Source organism: Acipenser ruthenus, chromosome 10, assembly GCF_902713425.1.
Source record: "Acipenser ruthenus chromosome 10, fAciRut3.2 maternal haplotype, whole genome shotgun sequence".
Lineage (NCBI taxonomy): Eukaryota > Metazoa > Chordata > Actinopteri > Acipenseriformes > Acipenseridae > Acipenser > Acipenser ruthenus.
In genome coordinates this window covers 50,495,056-50,509,315 of record NC_081198.1, presented here as the reverse complement: position 1 = coordinate 50,509,315, position 14,260 = coordinate 50,495,056, and the positions used below count along the sequence as shown (strand labels likewise).

The window sequence follows — 14,260 nt, the reverse complement described above, 5'->3', positions numbered from 1 at the left end:
TTTCTTGCGACAGAAGATGAGGTGTGTGGGAGTGGTCAAGACAAAAAGCATGTGTGGAAAGACTTTCATTGTCCACGCCCCTTTCTATTACCTTGCCACTCCCCCCTGTCAACGGGTAGTGTCAACCTGCCGGATGAAATTTAGCCTTTGTGACTTTGGAAAAACACAGATTCCCATCTTCAGCAAAAATAAACTTCTAGGAAAGTTTTAATACAGAGCCCTTGTGTCATTAAGAGTCAGCAATCACCCGCAGAATGACACTTTGAATTTCACTTAAATAAACATGTGAAACCTTTTTTCCACAGCTGGCTTAGATTGTCTCCCCTATATTCCATTTATAGGACGGACGCAATAAATGACGTCCACCCTTTTCTGTAAACCACCCAATCCAACTGCCCGTGGCTGGCTGGCAGCGAGCACTAAGTGAAATATATATACACCCATAACCCGGTAACACATTGAGTTCTCTCTAAGACACTTGGGCTGTAGAGCACCCTTGAATTCCGGTCTTCTTGACTTCCACCATCAGGAATCTTTCTTTTCTTACTCTCAATCCTAACTCATATCTAAAATGGCACCCAAGAAGGACGTCAAGAAGGCCGAGCCCGCCAAGCCAGCACCGGCACCGGCAGCGGCACCGGCAGCGGCACCGGAACCCGCAAAGCCCGTGGCTCTCGATCTGTCCAGCGTTAAGGTAACGGCCGCTGGAGACGCAATCTGGTCCCCAGACAGAGACACCTATGAACCTGTATGCCTGAATGGAATGATGAGCATGACTCCAATTCTATCTTAATCATCTAGCTAGCTAGAAACACATACACTTTTTTGGTGGAAAAAAACACATTTAGTTGCTTTTAATCTCTAATCTACCGTTTTTTTTTGTTGAATAGGATACAGATTGAAATATCGTTTATAATGAAGTGTTTACCACAAACAAAAGTTTATTAAATAGTGCTTAATTTTGAAACAACGAAAATGACATTTTATTCAGATTTACAAAACCTCGATAACATAATAGGTATTGCATTTGTCATGACAGCCCCGACGTCGTTGACTCGCTCTTCTAGTCTGCTTTCCATGCTGACTGACAGGATATCTTTTTTGAAAGTTGCTGTTAAAGGCGCGTATATGTATATCTTAGGTGTTTTAATGTAAAACTCGTAAGAACGCGTTTTAGTGGACCTGAAAGTAAATACATTTACACCCTGCAAACGAGTTTCTACTGTCAAATAGGAAAGCATAGATCATTGATGTAAAGACGTTTGTCAACTAGCGGCTTATGCATCTATTTGCGGCAGGTCAAGTCTTTCCTTAAATCTTGAAATACGTATGCATGTACTTTGTTGCATTTTGCTCACAAGACAAAATAAATCTTAGCATTTCTTTTATTTGATTTGTTTGGGAATATACTTACAGTTTTTGTTGTTGTTGTTGTTGTTTTACCCAAATAAACAGGTGATGCGTCTTATTATGTGCTTAAAATCCGTCGCATTTGTTTTTACAGGGATAAGACTGGATAGATCTTACTATGCAAACACGATATATCGATCTCGGTCTGTAATTATGTACATTTAACATAGATAGGATACATACCAATAACACGACTCTAAGACATTTTCAAGATCGATTTGTGTAGACTGAGATGGAATATCAGTAAGCAGCGTGTTTGAACTCTGCAGTGAACGGCGCTCGCTCTCAGTTCAGTACCAAGGTCAGTTCTACGCGAGCGCAAGGAAGGCTGCACCATCTCTGCCTTCAAAAGTTAACCCTCAGTTGTATGAAGCGGGTAGGTTTCGCTCCTCCCACTGCACTCCGTGATTGGACGGAGGTAAATTCTAGCGAGGACTTCGGTTAGTGAAGAGTACCGAATATGGATAGGCGAGATTTAGTTAGCTGCTTATGGAAGTTGCATATTACAATGCAGGGCTATTCGACGTGGTTAGAGAGTCGAGTTAAAAACCCTGACCTGGCTTAAAGTGGCCGTAAATTATGGAGCCAGTTGGCAAACCTGAAATTCGACGTATTTTTCTTTGTGTCGTTTATTACGTTTAAGAATATATAGCAGATGGTTCTAGCAACTCTATCCATGTGTAGTTCATTATCAAGTCGAGGCATCGTGCATTTCAAGAAACTAATTAGTGTTGTCGATCCTACTGGGAATGTCGCAATCATGTTTACTACCAGAGGCGAGGAACCTTCCTTTGCGAAGTATATTCTATCCCCTTTTTGACTATGGCCGCTATTGTCTATAGCAAATAATGTTTGCCTAAATTCCGTGAAAGCAAAATACTATTACATTCCCAGCTTTCTTTAATGTCGGTTGATTTTTTAGAAGACCACACAATGCCTAATTTGAGAGTAAATTCTCAAAACGAAACTTGTCATTGCTGCCCCACCCCAGTGCGTGTGCGTATTTGCTGAAGTACACTAATCCGAGGCAATGCTGATTCCTGTATAGAAATGAATCACGGTGATGCCGTTATATGATTATAATACCTGGCGGGTAACTGACTTCAGCTTTAATAAAACAAACCCCGGTAAAAGGACACGTGATACTCCAAAAATCAAATAAAAAAAACAATCTAACAATCATCAAAATAGGCACAGAATCAAACCCAGTTAGGCTGATCCAAGACAAAGACTTGTATATTTAATGTATACTACATGTGTGTTAATATGTATTATTATTATTATTATTATTATTATTATTATTATTATTATTATTATTATTATTATTAACAATAATGTTATTTTTTCATTATCATTTCATACACAGAAACAGTGTTTTTGAACTTTCCACTCGATTTGTTAGTGATATTAGTGAAACATTTGAATTGCAGTTGTATAATGCTTCTAAGATGCGTGTGTTGCTATGCCATCCTGTTCTGTGTGTACAGTTTACGATGTCCTGTTTCATTTACCTTTCCAGTTCACCACCAGAGACTTAGGACTGCACGCGTTGTTTCCTGTGGATTGTAAATTGATAGGAATGCACCAAGAGATTTGAAATCAAAGAAATCATGATTAGACAAGGGTTTACTGATATGGTTACAGCAAGGTTCTAAATTATTCACTCCACACTGGATCTCTGCATTCCAGTCCGAATTCTTGCATTGCTACACCGCGACCTCTGCAGCATGAATCAGGTATGTCTCCTAATAGGAACAGCGCTTCAGATGAGTGGAGATTGATTCCTGCTCCATCTCTTCGGATATCTGAGATAGAAACACAGCAGACACGCTCTCTGAAGGGAGCAGCTGGACCAATGGACGTTCAATAGGATTGAAATCGCCTTGCTAGTTTTATTTGTGAGTACAGTAGTTTATAATTTTTAAACAATGACCACAGCATATTTTAACACAGAGATTCCGAGACTGAACAGTGGCTGATTGATGGTGCCGCATAGTACGACAGAAAATATCACAACTGTCCGTCTTTCTTTTGATACCGACAGCGAGAGAATGTTCTATTGTGGACATTCCAGTGGGGGGCGCTGTGTTCTAGAAGTTAATTTACCTTAAAAGGATAATCATAATAACACCTCCGAAGCATCGTGCTTAACGTTTTGATCCCAGAATAAACTTTTAATAAACGTTTTTAAAAGGCGCAAGAGCGCGTTTTAGTTTTTAGGTTAAACTCCACTATACCCATACATATGATGAGTTTCCTTCAAATAATAAATATAATAAACTAAAACAGCATTCATGGAGCCTAAATACCGATAACCGCTTTTGCATCGGTCGGGTTAATAAATAAATACAAAATAAAAAATTACAAAATTAAAAAATACCAAGACAATTCCGCCACGCACAGCCCCGTAAAAGAGTAAAACTGCCACCATAAGCTGTTAAGAAATAAAGTTCTCAGAAAATCTGCTGACCAAGTCCCTTAGGCCTCTCCTTGTGGCCTTTCTGCATTTCCCAAAATAGCCCCCTCCTCGCCTGCTCTTAAAGGGCCTGGCCAGGAGTGTCAGCTCCCTTTCTCCGTGCCCTAAGAAAGCGAACCCCTCCCCCTGTGACACCTGAGACCCCCTGTGACACCACAGCATGGATAAATAAGAAGGAGCGCTTTTCTGGAGAAGGACCACTCCACTCCTGGATTCACTTCAGAGGCCTCTCCTGCAGCTGCCAGCTCACCAGCCTTTACAGCCATGGTGTGTGAGAACTTCAAGCTACTTACTAACTGCTAGATAATACCTCTCTATCTATCTATCTATCTATCTATCTATTTATCTATCTATCTATCTGTCTATCTATCTATCTACCTATCTATCTCTCTTTACCTCTCTCTCTCAATCTAACTTCCTTTCTATAGCTGTCTTCTTATTTCTAAACATCAGGCTAGAAAAGGAATTTATTCTCCAGGAGATGTAATCCTGCCTCTGAAGTCTTTTAAAGTCTGTCTTGGACTTTCTTGCACTTTTCCATACTCTGGACTACACTGGCTAAAATATTGTATCTATGAATGGGTATCTATGAATGGGTATCTATAGATGGGTATCTCTGAATGGATATCTATGAATGAGTACTACCAATGCAGCTGCATGCTGAAAACCTTCAACTTCTACATCCTACATTTTCCTAAATAGCTTTGGTAGTTTTTTTTTACACAAAGCAATGCAGATTATAAACTGCTTTGAAAGTAAATAGATGCTCTTGAATAGCTGTAACTCACGTTAAAAAATAAATACAAAGAAAGCAACTCTTCTTAAAATAACGATTGTAGGACTAAACGAATACTGAAAGCAATGCTAACTATTTGAAGACTCTGTTGGTGCAATCCTATCATTTTTCTTGTTTTCTCTTTTCCGTTGCAGTCCTTCTCTGCTGATGAAATCGCTGGTAAGTGAACCAGGGCTTCCGCAGGGTTCAGAGTGAAGGCATGCCTCAGCTCTGCATCCTTCTCAGGATTGGCACTGAATCGATGCAAGAGAAACTGAGACGTCACTTCACTCTGCCCTTTCACCTGGCTGCTTCTTTCTGTGGAGCCTGGCAAGTTTCAAATAAAACCAATCCTACTTGCCAGGATCTGATTCAGGGTTGCCAGGTGTCTTTGATTATGATATAGATGTTTAAGTTCTCTGTTTGGTTGATTTTACCCTTTACAGATCGACTTCTCAGCAGATCAGCAGGAAGGTGAGTTTACCTCAATATTCTGCAGAGTATTCATGCAACGTGCTCATTGTTTGTGAAGAGACTGCTTCTATCTTTTTTATTTAGAATACTATGATTGGTGAAAGTTCAGGCCATTAGGGCAATGGGGAACAGTGGGATTTGACAGGCGCTTAAATGCCAGGGGCTGGTTTGGATAAGCCATTTAAAGCACTGGCTAGAATCTTCGGTTTATTGTAAAAATGGCCTTGTATGGGCAAACAGCTAGGCCTGCCTGCCCCCAGCTATCAGACACCATCACAAACTCTCATCTCTGGACAGGCTTTCTCATAAGTGAGCCTAGGGATAGTGTGGTGCAGTGAAGGAATGTGTTTCTAACTCATATTGAACACGATCAAAAACTTCAGGAATGTATTTAAACTGCACACATCTGGAGCTTTTTTCTTTCCAGTTTTCCTTAAGGCAGTTGTTTCTAAAAAGTTTTCAATAATTCTGTTATATTTTACATTTCGATTATACAAAACTGCCAGTGTGCTGTTATAGTATGATGGTATTATTATGTTACAGCACATTATTGTATAGAATTATATTGTTCATTATATTATTATTATATATTATTAAAGTTTGTAATGTCTGCTGTACCCTGACTGTGAGAGTTGGGCTATATTCATGCAAGTATCCAAGTTTAAAGGTTGAATTAGCAAGTCTGCTGCATGCATTGGGCCACTTGTTACATGCATGTTGGGCAGAGGCAGCTCAGTATAGGATGACAGCCAGTTTAGGTGCAGGGGTTTCAGTTACCATAAAGTCAGCATTCCTCTTGCAGGGAGTCAGGTGGAAAGGTCACATGTCTGTAGCTTTATATGGAAAGGGCTGGGCTAAAGGGAGCCTGTTGATAGCTAGTAGTCACTGCTTTATATGGCCCTTGGAAGAGAATATTTAGAAACAGGTGGCATGTCTAGGAATTAGGCCCGTTAATCTTTCAGCGGCTCACTTTCAATTTCCAGCAAAGAGATAGGTGTCTCCTGCCGAATTCATTTTAAAGCGACAGCAGCACTAAATAAGTGGGCACTGCTGGAAATGGAAAGTGTGCATGCATAGTTGCCCCGTGCAATGGGATTAGTTGGGTGACAGTTCACTTGCATTGGACCACCCTGGTTCTGCAAATCCATAGAGCCCAACCACCTGCTGTTTCAGATCCCATACAGCACCTTATACCAAGAGGGCAATCTCCAGAGCCTGCTTGAAATTACCACTAATGCCACTAGGTGGAGCTCAAGGACAAGTCCAAACGGAAGTCTCCATAAAGTATCGAGCAGCTGAGTTACTGGCCTTGAATATCAAAGCTTTTCCGACCTTCGGGGAGCGCTTTTGTGGGCGGATTTTAACTTTCCGACTGCTTTTCGTGTTCCGAACAAAAATCTAAAATGACCAGGAAGGATGAGAACAGTCGCAAAACCCCAAGTCCGACAGTATGAGGAATGTTATGCAAATGAAGTGGGTACCTAATTAACATAACCCTTGTAAAAATCTAAAGTGGTTCCGCTTGTTTCAAACAGTACCGATGGAGATGGGAACCTATTTAAAACAGGCTCTGTCTAAATAAGGCTCAAATAAACAAATATAAAAAGAAAGAAATGTCTATATTTATTTCGACATTTATTTATATATGTATTTATGCATTAATTAATTTTTGTTTTGTTTTGGCATAAAATATCCTGCATAACCTCACCTGAAACGCACGCCTGTTTTGTTTTTCTCTGCCTTTACTACCTTTCAATCCCACCTATCCATTGATCAAATCCGGAAATCACATTAGCATATAGGTTTCTCATTTAAATACCGAATAGTTATTCTGCCACCTTTGCACCCATTCCACCTGTCGGAAAACAGCAGAAAGATGTTTCAACTTGTGATGGAAACAAGGTTCGGGATAAGAGTTGGGTTAAAACAGACAGCGAGTTTCAGACTGTCGAAAGACACTTGATATTCAGGGCCACTATGTCAGCGTGTAAGGGGTAGTGTCTAGATATCCTTTCAGGGCTGTCTGACTAAAGTCGACAGGAACCATTGACTTTACATTAACTAGCTCTACACACACATAAACACATACACACACACACAATACTGGAAACTATACAAAGTCTCAGCAGCAGTGAGTTATTATGCCTATACAATGTACAAAGCTAAGCCGTTTCCAATGTCTTATAAAGGCTCCTGAGGACTCAAGTCGCCTCCCACATGTTTCAGTTGTGTAACCCCTCCTTTCTCCACCATCCACCATCCAGACTTCAAGGAGGCTTTCCTCCTGTTCGACAGGACCGGTGAAAGCAAAATCACTTACGGGCAGGTGGCTGATGTGATGCGTGCTCTGGGGCAGAACCCCACCAACAAGGACGTGAATAAGATCCTGGGGAACCCCAGCGCCGACGGTATGCACGCTGACCGCTGTTTATTTTAGCATAGTATTAGCAGTGGGACTGACTTAACAAGCTTGGTAACAAAATAGCTCTGCCTAAGAATACAAGTCATATACGCAATAAGTCATCGACTGTATAATGTTTTGTAGAATTTCTACTTAAACCACTGTACTTAACTGTGTAAAGCATAACATACATTTAAAGTTTGAAGTCAGCTTTGAAAATAATAATAATAAAAAAGTGAGTACAACTAAGATTTCCATTTTGCCAGTGGTAATCCTTGTCACCTTTTTTAAATGATATGCTCTAATGTGTGTTCTGAAAGGGGGAAAGCAAAACCATGAAATACATTGAATACACAGAAACGGTTCGAAGGGTACATTGATAAACATATCTAGCAGATCTTCAAATGCTTACAGGTATCTGACAGGTATCTACTTGGCCCTGTCTATTGCTGTGTTTTACTCATCTACTCTCTCTCTTTCTCTCCGATACAGACATGAGCAACAAGAAAATTGAGTTTGAACAGTTCCTGCCCATGCTGCAGACTGTGGCCAACAGCACTGACAAGGGTGGCTATGAGGACTTCGTTGAGGGTCTGCGTGTCTTTGACAAGGAGGGCAACGGCACTGTGATGGGCGCTGAGCTGCGCATTGTCCTCTGCACACTGGGTAAAAGGGAGCGGCTTGGGGCTAAAGGGGCAAGACAGACACTTAGAGCAGCTATGAGCACATCATCCTCAAACTAATCCACATTTGAAATGCACACACGTGTAGATTTGTGTTTCTCATAGCTGGACTCGTACAGTTCATTATGATTTGGGGCAAATCAGTTAAAAGTGGACATAATAACAATTGTAATAACAAATTGAGTTAATTGTTCATTGTAATAATGCTGGTTTTAGACAATGGCAATTTCCTTATTAGGATCACTGAATGGGTTTTTGTCTAAAAGAATAAAGGAGATGCAGAATACTAAGAGCATAGTGGCTGAGTTGAATTAATACAAAGGTGCACCGTGCAGCACTGTGTAACACGGGGCTCTCTTCAATCCTATCAGGTGAGAAGATGACAGAGAATGAAGTTGAGAGTCTTATGCAGGGACAGGAAGATGAGAACGGCTGCATCAACTACGAGGGTAAGCAGCCAGCGCAGCCTCTGAAACTGACAGCTCCATGTCATGCCTGTCTCAGAGGCCATGCTATAAAGATGAATGTTTCTGACACTTCACCCTTGTTTTGTTGTGCCATGCTTTTAGACTCTACACTTCACCCTTTCTTTTGCTAATATCTCCCCTTCCCTTCTTTCTATATCTCCTTCACAGCTTTCGTCAAGCACATCATGTCTGTGTAAGAAAGATATGAAATGGTAGGTCTGTTTTTCTTCTTTTCCAGAAGCTTTAATTTACTCTTAATCTTAATTCTTACTTCCCGTGTGCAAAGTGATTCCTATATGGGTTAGAACAATACTCTCCTTGGTGGCTTGAGGGAGTGTCTGATTGGAACAGGTATTGCTAGCTCCGATAGTGTAGGTCACTCATATTAAATAGCTGGATGAGCTAACCGCCACACCACGCTAACTCCATTATTATCTTATTCATATTCTACATTATCTCACCTGTCTTGGTGGAGACTTCACTGTTTTACCATCTGGTATTAGTGAATGTGGTTCTTCCTGACTCTTGTTCTCAATGCTTTGAATTTGTGAAAGTACTGCAGGTTCTCAGAAGAGGAGCCAAACAAATATCAAGAAAAAAGAAAAGTACTTTGGAACTGATTGCTGGTTTGTTGCTCTGTTTTTCAGATTTGGTGCGAATGCTGAAGACTCGCTGGTGGCAGGACATCCACTTCACCAAACCTGTTCCTTTTTCGACCAACATAAACCAGAAAGGACTGTGCGACGTGCTTCTAATTTCTTGTTTTATTTGATTTCATTTTTTTTGTTTTGTACCCCTTACCCAACAAAGGCCTTCCCCCTTCCAAACAGTACCACATTCACTCAGGCAACAAGTCATGGGGAGTTTTCATTCCCATACTCCAGCACTGAGGTCTGCCTGTGAATGCACTGCTTCCCTGTCCTCTGAATCTTAATTTATTTTCTCTGGAATGTAATTTCACAAAATAAACTTTGAAAAAAAAAAGGATTTACTTTGGCTGATTGTGGTTTCTTTTTAAATTAGTTTTACTTGAATGATTTCTTGAAAAGGTATAAAATATGGTAGAAGTGATCCAGTTTTCTTTGTATCAGTATAGTTTGTATCAGCTGTAAATGGCTTCACAGTAAGTTTAGCTGTTTAATCGTTCTCTATTAAACTACATATTATACAAATAGACTATATGATGCAGAAGCAGATTTCCATTGAAAGTATAGAATAATAAATACGGTATGAATCTGACAACTGGGCTAATGGAAACGTAAATGTTTGATTGTTTCTAACATGCTTGATTTTATACCGTGGAGGATGGTTTTCAAACATGCTCTTAGTTTCTGTAGTTTAAGATACTGAAATTGTCTGTGGCACAAGGTAATACAAGATGAATGTCTTCTTGTGCTGAATTCGCATGTGAAAGCGTTATGCAGCACAGCACTTGAAGCCATCACAATGAAAGCGCTTGTTTCTTCCCCTGCCTCTCTTGATTGTCCCTCTTCCCTTACAGAGCCTTCGTGGATTCCCGTGTCCAGCCCATCTACGGAGGCACCAATGAGATCATGAAGGAGCTGATTGCAGGGGACTTTTTTGACCTGAAAAAAGAAACAAGGACCAGGGGTCACAAATGGAGATTAGATAAAGGGGCATTCAGAACAGAAAATAGGAGGCACTTTTTTACACAGAGAATTGTGAGGGTCTGGAACCAACTCCCCAGTAATGTTGTTGAAGCTGACACCCTGGGATCCTTCAAGAAGCTGCTTGATGAGATTCTGGGATCAATAAGCTACTAACAACCAAACAAGCAAGATGGGCTGAATGGCCTCCTCTCATTTGGAAACTTTCTTATGTTATTATTATTATTATTATTATTATTATTTATTTCTTAGCAGACGCCCTTATCCAGGGCGACTTACAATTGTTACAAGATATCACATTATTTTCACATACAATTACATTATTTTTTTTTTACATACAATTACCCATTAATACAGTTGGGTTTTTACTGGAGCAATCTAGGTAAAGTACCTTGCTCAAGGGTACAGCAGCAGTGTCCCCCACTGGGGATTGAACCCACAACCCTCCAGTCAAGAGTCCAGAGCCCTAACCACTACTCCACACTGCTGCCCGTTCTGCTGCCTTATGTTCTTAACTATCGTCAGCAGCAAGTGAGAGTGAGGCGAGCCGGGGATTTCGGAAGGCTTTCATTCTGTGCCTTATTTGCACTTCCAAATTTACTGTCTGAACTTCAGGTTTTACACCAACACAAAGAGAATGGAAGCATTTCACCTCCAGGACTCCTCTCTTTATCCCAGCCGTGACAAATCTGTGATCACCTAGCCCTCAAAGGAAGCGTATATCAAAAAAATACACATCACTTCACTCTTGCAGTTCTGACTGTGTTTGCTTATGGGAGGCAGGGGAAAAATAGGAAATTCTATAAATCGGTATAGGAATGTTAAATATAGCACCTGGTTACAGTTGCACTTCATAAACTTGTACCTCCTTGAGATGCAAAACAACTTCTTGAGGTTGTGAAGCATCTTGCAGGTTGAGACATACTGGGCTACATTCTCAAAGCTCTTTACTCCAAATCATATTTAGCTTGCTTATTTCAGAGAGGAAAAACACCTAATAAAGTGAACAAATCAGAAATAAACAACTCGGACATCTGAATTAGGTATTTGTTTACAGACTCGGGTTGTTATTCAATTTGTTTTAGAGCTGTAATTGGGTTTTTTTCTTTGAGAACAAATTGAGCTAATGATGATTTTGAGTAAATAGCTTTGTGGATCTGGCCTACTGTGTATTTTAGTTTCTCGGGACTGAAAGCCGCCACACACCAGACACGATGCGAGTTTTCACTGGGCAACAAGACACTTTTGCAGCGACATGACCATGCACACTAGAAGCGACACAGAGACAATATGACAGGTTTGAAAACTGCCAGATCAATAAAACTGTAAAGCAAAAAGCGCCATTGACAAAAGTATGATCAAAACTGGTACATATTCGTCAACATGATGTAGTAATTATGAATGCCTTCTCTGACGGTATTTCAACATATATGGCAACAAATCATACATATCAGGCTATGCAGTGCCTTCGAAAAGGACTCCTTTGAAGTCTGTATCTTTAGAATTGCGATGATCTTTGTCATAAGACTGGGTATTTTTCCACGGCAAGTATTATTCTTCCGTCATTTTGGGTACTGCTTCACCCTGCTGAACCACGTGCATTGAAGCTGTTCTCTGATTGGTAAATTCTGTAGTTTTCGCACGACAAATCGCAAAAAACAGGATTCAATTGTATTTATTTTGCGTGGCCCTGGTGTTGTCCCCTGTGGTGTGAAAGTGTTTTTTTCACGGTTTCTAAACGGAATAAATCTGGTTTAACTTTTTGTTGTTGTTGTTGTTGTAATGCCATACACGTATGTAATCGGAATCTATAATATCTCATGTATAAAAGATAAAGATGTTAGTTTTGTGAAAAACCCTGTGTGCATTACATTTTTTACTGTTTTAAAATGAAATTATGCCTTTTAAAATAAAGGTTTGTGACCGTTTAAATGTGTGAATTGTTTATTTACAGTGTTATAGCATTGCAGTCACATTGCAGTTTTATTTAGCATTGTCTAGATTGAATATTGCTTCCCTCAACTTTTGCCCATTGAACTGTTCTTAGGTCCCCACAAACTGCAATATTAAGAAATGATATTGACAGTGTCCTCTGCATTCTCCAACACAGCTGCAGCACAGTATGAGTATCTGAAGGTCTGGACTCACAATATGTCTAGGGCAATTTAGTGTCACAGATCTGGATTCAGTGATTAAATTAACTGTATCTGGTTTGTTTGCGAATCAGTCACTTATTCATTTGTACCACAGTGGAAACAGGGTTAAAGGTGATCCCGTTTCCTAAGCGGGTGAGTCATTGACTGGGCAGATCCAGGGTTTTTGAGTCTGTTACCGTACCTCCTGCAGTCTTCATAGGTCAGGCTTGGGGTACATTGATGGAATTTTGAGGGGAAACTGATTAACCTCACAGGGTGCATAAACTCCAAACAGATAATTGACACATGGATTGATTGTAGAACATCAGGTTTAAAACTATCAAAGGTTCTCACAGTCTAGCTCATTGTTTTTCAAATTCTATACATAATTGTATGGTTAATTTGTGGCATGCCATGTCAAACAGGTTTTTTGAACCACTATCTCACTGGCATATTGCAAATATATAGCAATTTTTTTTTTCTTCTTTTTCGCAAAGGCATATTATTATTATTATAAACCAGTTTAAGCTTTGCACTCCTATTTTTAAAAGTGTCACAGATTGGTATTATCATTTACTAAACAGGTTTAAACATCACACTTACATTACCTGCATATTGTTTCCCTCAAGAAAGACTGTAATTGCTTTGTATTACACATTTAACATATGTACATTTTTGGAACAACTCAGCTAAACAAAACACCCAATAAACAGTACTTTCCGGTCCTTGAATCATTCATCTGTAATGAGTGAGATTATCTGGTGCAGCATTAGGGTTAATATCTTTAGATTGCTCACTGACAGAATGCCAAGTTTACCGTTCAGTCTCCAAGTCGAATCTTTCAGATGTTATTATAAAGACTATTTATTTCATATGCTATTATTGTGTGAATGTTGAGACTTGGCTTGTTAAACAATGCACCACAGAGAGTGGAATATAAAATACAGGACTCTCCTACACCCTCTGCCATCACTCATTCTTTTAAAATACAGGACTCTCCTACACCCTCTGCCATCACTCATTCTTTTAAAATACAGGACTCTCCTACACCCTCTGCCATCACTCATTCTTTTAAAATACAGGACTCTCCTACACCCTCTGCCATCACTCATTCTTTTAAAATACAGGACTCTCCTACACCCTCTGCCATCACTCATTCTTTTAAAATACAGGACTCTCCTACACCCTCTGCCATCACTCATTCTTTTAAAATACAGGACTCTCCTACACCCTCTGCCATCACTCATTCTTTTAAAATACAGGACTCTCCTACACCCTCTGCCATCACTCATTCTTTTAAAATACAGGACTCTCCTACACCCTCTGCCATCACTCATTCTTTTAAAATACAGGACTCTCCTACACCCTCTGCCATCACTCATTCTTTTAAAATACAGGACTCTCCTACACCCTCTGCCATCACTCATTCTTTTAAAATACAGGACTCTCCTACACCCTCTGCCATCACTCATTCTTTTAAAATACAGGACTCTCCTACACCCTCTGCCATCACTCATCCTTTTAAAATACAGGACTCTCCTACACCCTCTGCCATCACTCATTCTTTTAAAATACAGGACTCTCCTACACCCTCTGCCATCACTCATTCTTTTGCTCTTATACTCAACTATGCTGTCAGGTTGCATTAAATATACTTACGCTGTACTGCACTAGACAACATTAAACTTATTCAGAGAAATCCATTATCTCAAATAATGGAGTTTTGTATAGCTGAGTGGCATGATCACTTGATAACCCAGTAAAACCACATTTTTGACTCGTTGTTTAAAACACCTTGAATGTCTTTGTAT

At 39.9% G+C, this 14,260-nt stretch overlaps 1 protein-coding gene across 2 annotated transcripts; it reads left to right on the top strand.

Annotated features, from left to right (window-relative positions):
• The first annotated feature begins 454 nt into the window (after positions 1 to 454).
• Positions 455 to 9,673, top strand: LOC117411865 (myosin light chain 3, skeletal muscle isoform). Of its 2 annotated transcripts, none has more exons than XM_034019675.3 (7): positions 455 to 694; positions 5,108 to 5,135; positions 7,400 to 7,543; positions 8,029 to 8,202; positions 8,591 to 8,668; positions 8,855 to 8,898; positions 9,334 to 9,673. In XM_034019675.3, exons 1-6 carry the CDS (start codon positions 572 to 574, stop codon positions 8,881 to 8,883), a joined length of 576 nt encoding a protein of 191 aa, XP_033875566.2. In that variant the 5' UTR covers positions 455 to 571; the 3' UTR covers positions 8,884 to 8,898; positions 9,334 to 9,673. The 2 variants fall into 2 exon arrangements, with proteins under 2 accessions (XP_033875566.2, XP_033875571.1); XM_034019680.2 differs by lacking the exons at positions 455 to 694; positions 5,108 to 5,135 and adding exons at positions 4,027 to 4,153; positions 4,817 to 4,841.
• The last annotated feature ends 4,587 nt before the right edge of the window (positions 9,674 to 14,260 follow it).